At 38.0% G+C, this 3,102-nt stretch overlaps 1 protein-coding gene across 1 annotated transcript in view; it reads right to left on the bottom strand.

The window, feature by feature from the left end:
• Nucleotides 1-1,940: 1,940 nt before the first annotated feature.
• Nucleotides 1,941-3,102, bottom strand: part of LOC119425450 (ras/Rap GTPase-activating protein SynGAP) — a 37,131-nt gene continuing 35,969 nt past the window's right edge. The window contains exons 18-20 of the mRNA XM_037692977.1: nucleotides 2,695-2,767; nucleotides 2,550-2,601; nucleotides 1,941-1,957 (exon numbers count right to left, since the gene is read on the bottom strand). Coding sequence (XP_037548905.1) covers nucleotides 1,941-1,957; nucleotides 2,550-2,601; nucleotides 2,695-2,767 — 142 coding nt within the window. The remainder of the gene's footprint in view (nucleotides 1,958-2,549; nucleotides 2,602-2,694; nucleotides 2,768-3,102) is intronic.

Here is a 3,102-nt window from a genome sequence, read left to right as displayed (position 1 = left end):
ATATTGGAGCACTAGTGAGGGTTTCAAACTATGTGTTAATTTCAGTGACAACTAGGGAGAGATGTAAACAGGTGGACACAATAAAAAAAAAAAAAAAAAAATTAAGAATCTGAGCTATTAAAAATGTTGGAAAAAAAGGGAAAATGTCAAACTTTAAAACTTCATCAATAATATCAAATGAAAAACACATTTTGACAAATAAGTCCTATAAAATTTGAGCTATTCTTCATTTTATTTATGTAAATTAAAAGTAGGCTTTGTCATTTTAAAAGTGGTTTTAAACAATGTTTCTTGGGGTTTCTAGAGGTTTTACAGTTATGCAAATTTTTCACTCTTTAAATAAACTCCAAAAGTAAAATAAAAAATAATAACAATTTGAAAGGTATAAACTAAAATTACATCATGAACAAAGTGATTCCCAAAGAGCTATGAGCTGCAGAGTTCAGGCTGTTAGAACTTTATTGGAGGTTTTTTTTTTTTTTTTTTTTTTTTTTTTACATATCTGTATTTTTCATAATAATTTAAGCCTCCCTGTTTTTTCTCTTGTCCTCCGGGTTCTCAATATGTTTAAGTCACTGTATACCATAGACCTGGACACAAAAATATTTTAAGGAAGAAAATACCACCTACGCTATGTTAATGACAGATAAGCCATAAAGTCCCGTATTTTTCGGACTATAAGGCGCACCGGATTATAAACTGCAATATCAGTGAATGGGTCTGTTTTCATACATAATGTGCATTAAGCAAACAAAACAGTCAGATAAGTCAAACTTTATTCAACTCATTCACAATAACCACATAAAATTGTTTCAAGGTCAATAAGTACAACCAGAATTAATACATAAGGTGCACCTGATTATAAGACTCACCGTCAATTTTTGAGATAATTAAAGGATTTTAAGTGTGCCTGATAGTCCGAAAAATATGGTATGCCTGTCAGACTAGTTAATCCTTGGAATTTGTTTGTTAAAATAGAAAGAAAAATCATTATCCATCCATCTATTATCTTTAACTGCTTCGTCTTTTTCGGGCCGAGGGGTCATTGGTGCGAATATCCAGCAGTCACTGTGTGAGAGGTGGGAGGCGCCCTGGACAGGTCTCCAGTCCATCACAGGGACACAGAGACAAATGAGACAAACAACCATTCACTCTCTAACTCAAGGAACGAGCCAATGTTGTGCCTGAACCAAACATACGACTTAACGAGGAATCCATTATTAGCCGTTAACTGCTTAAAGTGATAATTTTGTCATTTTTAATGTAATGTTCTGTCAAATGTATGTCAATAGTTAGTATATATCAGCTGTAACATCAGTCTTAAAGCACAGAGTATGAAACAAACAGCAAAAGTGATTCGTCCTAGCTAGGCTAATGACAAGTGCTAGTTTTTCTCAATGTTTTTCAGGCCCGTGAAACAACTTTTCTCTCTCAAAAATGACCTACTGGTTTGAAAGAAAACCTTTAGACTTTTGTGGGACACTGTTATTTTAATAATGTAATGTGGTTTTTGAGAAAGAGTTGTTACAAAGGCCAGAAAACTTTTGACATTTTAAAGGCACGGTGGCTCAGTTGGCACTGTCGCCTCTCAGCGAGAAGGTCACCAGATCGAATCCCGGCTGGGGAGGCTCTCTAGGTGGAGTGTGCGTGTTCTCTCTGTGCATGCGTGAGTTTTCTCCGGGTACTCCGGTTTCCTCCCACAGACCAAAAACATGCACGTTAGACTGATTGGTAACTCTAAATTGTCTCTAGGTGTGAGTTAGGAACATATTTTATGTTTGAACAATTCATAGATCAGTGTTGATTGGCTAAAAGCAAAAAGACTCCGCATTATTCAAGTTCAAGGACTTCATTTTTTAAAAATCAAAGCTCAACGAGAAACTTTGACAGACCTTGAGAAACCCCAGAGAACCACTGATCAAAACCGCTTTAGAAGATTCCTAGAACATTTGGTTCCCTGAAGAAAAACATGAGAAAACGGGAGTTAATCAGGACAGTTTCATCCAAAGTTTACTTTTCTTGCAAAGCTGTAATTAAACTACCACACCAATGAAATAGAACAGTTTAGACAAATTTTCCCATCATGCCTCATTGATTTTAGATGTCTGGTGTATTAAAAACAATCTCACAGCAGACCTAATGTTGAAACGTTTCTATATCTGGTCGGCTTTTGGACACAGTTTCGATAATACCGAGTACTGGGGGGGGGGAAAAGGAGTGACGGTGTATTTCAAGTAATAGCAAATGTTTCTCCTGAGTTATTTCAGAGCAAGCAGCCTCTTCACCTGCGTCATGTTCAGCCCACATGGAGCATTCATGGAGCTGAATTTCACTGATGCTGCTGGTGAGTCACAATCCTCCAATAATGAATGCATTCTATGGAATAATAATAATTTTTAGGTAAATAATGTCTAATTTTGTAGGTGAAATGACTAACTCGCATCAGCTGATTGTGTTTTTGTTTATTGCCATCATCATCCCACCCCCCAGGTGTGTGCAGAATGTGGTGAAATGTTATCAAATGCGACAAAAAGATGGCAGTAGCTGACGTATATGAAAGCCTGCGAACTTCCCAGCCTGCGCTGCTTTGGCGAAAAAGCTCTGGATGTGATGCAAGAGTGAAAGCAAACGGATTTAGGACATGACTGGTTCAGCGGATAGGGATGGATAAAAGATGTAGACACAGGCACAAACCTGGTCTGTGAGGATTCGAGGCTTAATATCTGGAATGGCACCCCCTCTCAGCTCATCTTCCACAGCCATGAGTCTAACAACAGGGAAATAAAAACAAACACACCGGTTGAGAAATGTCCAGGTATGAAGTCGGGTGTTTTTAAGACTTTCTGTGAGATTGCATGGTAGGGTAGTACCGTTCTTGTCCTTGAGGGCCACCATCCTGCATGTTTTAGATATTTTTCTGCTCCAGCATGCCTGATTTGAATCAATGGGTGATTAACAGGCTTCTGTAGAACATTAAGAGGTAATGCAACCATTAAATCATGTGTGTTGGTGCAGAGAAACAAGCCCAACATGCAGGAAGTGGCCCTCAAGGACCAGGATGGAACAACCCTGTTACATGGCCATGTGATGATGTTAAAACAA

This window comes from Nematolebias whitei, chromosome 19 (genome assembly GCF_014905685.2).
Source record: "Nematolebias whitei isolate Nwh7 chromosome 19, NemWhi1, whole genome shotgun sequence".
Lineage (NCBI taxonomy): Eukaryota > Metazoa > Chordata > Actinopteri > Cyprinodontiformes > Rivulidae > Nematolebias > Nematolebias whitei.
Note: the sequence above shows the minus strand (reverse complement) of the source record. Positions and strands in the feature narration are given on the sequence as shown.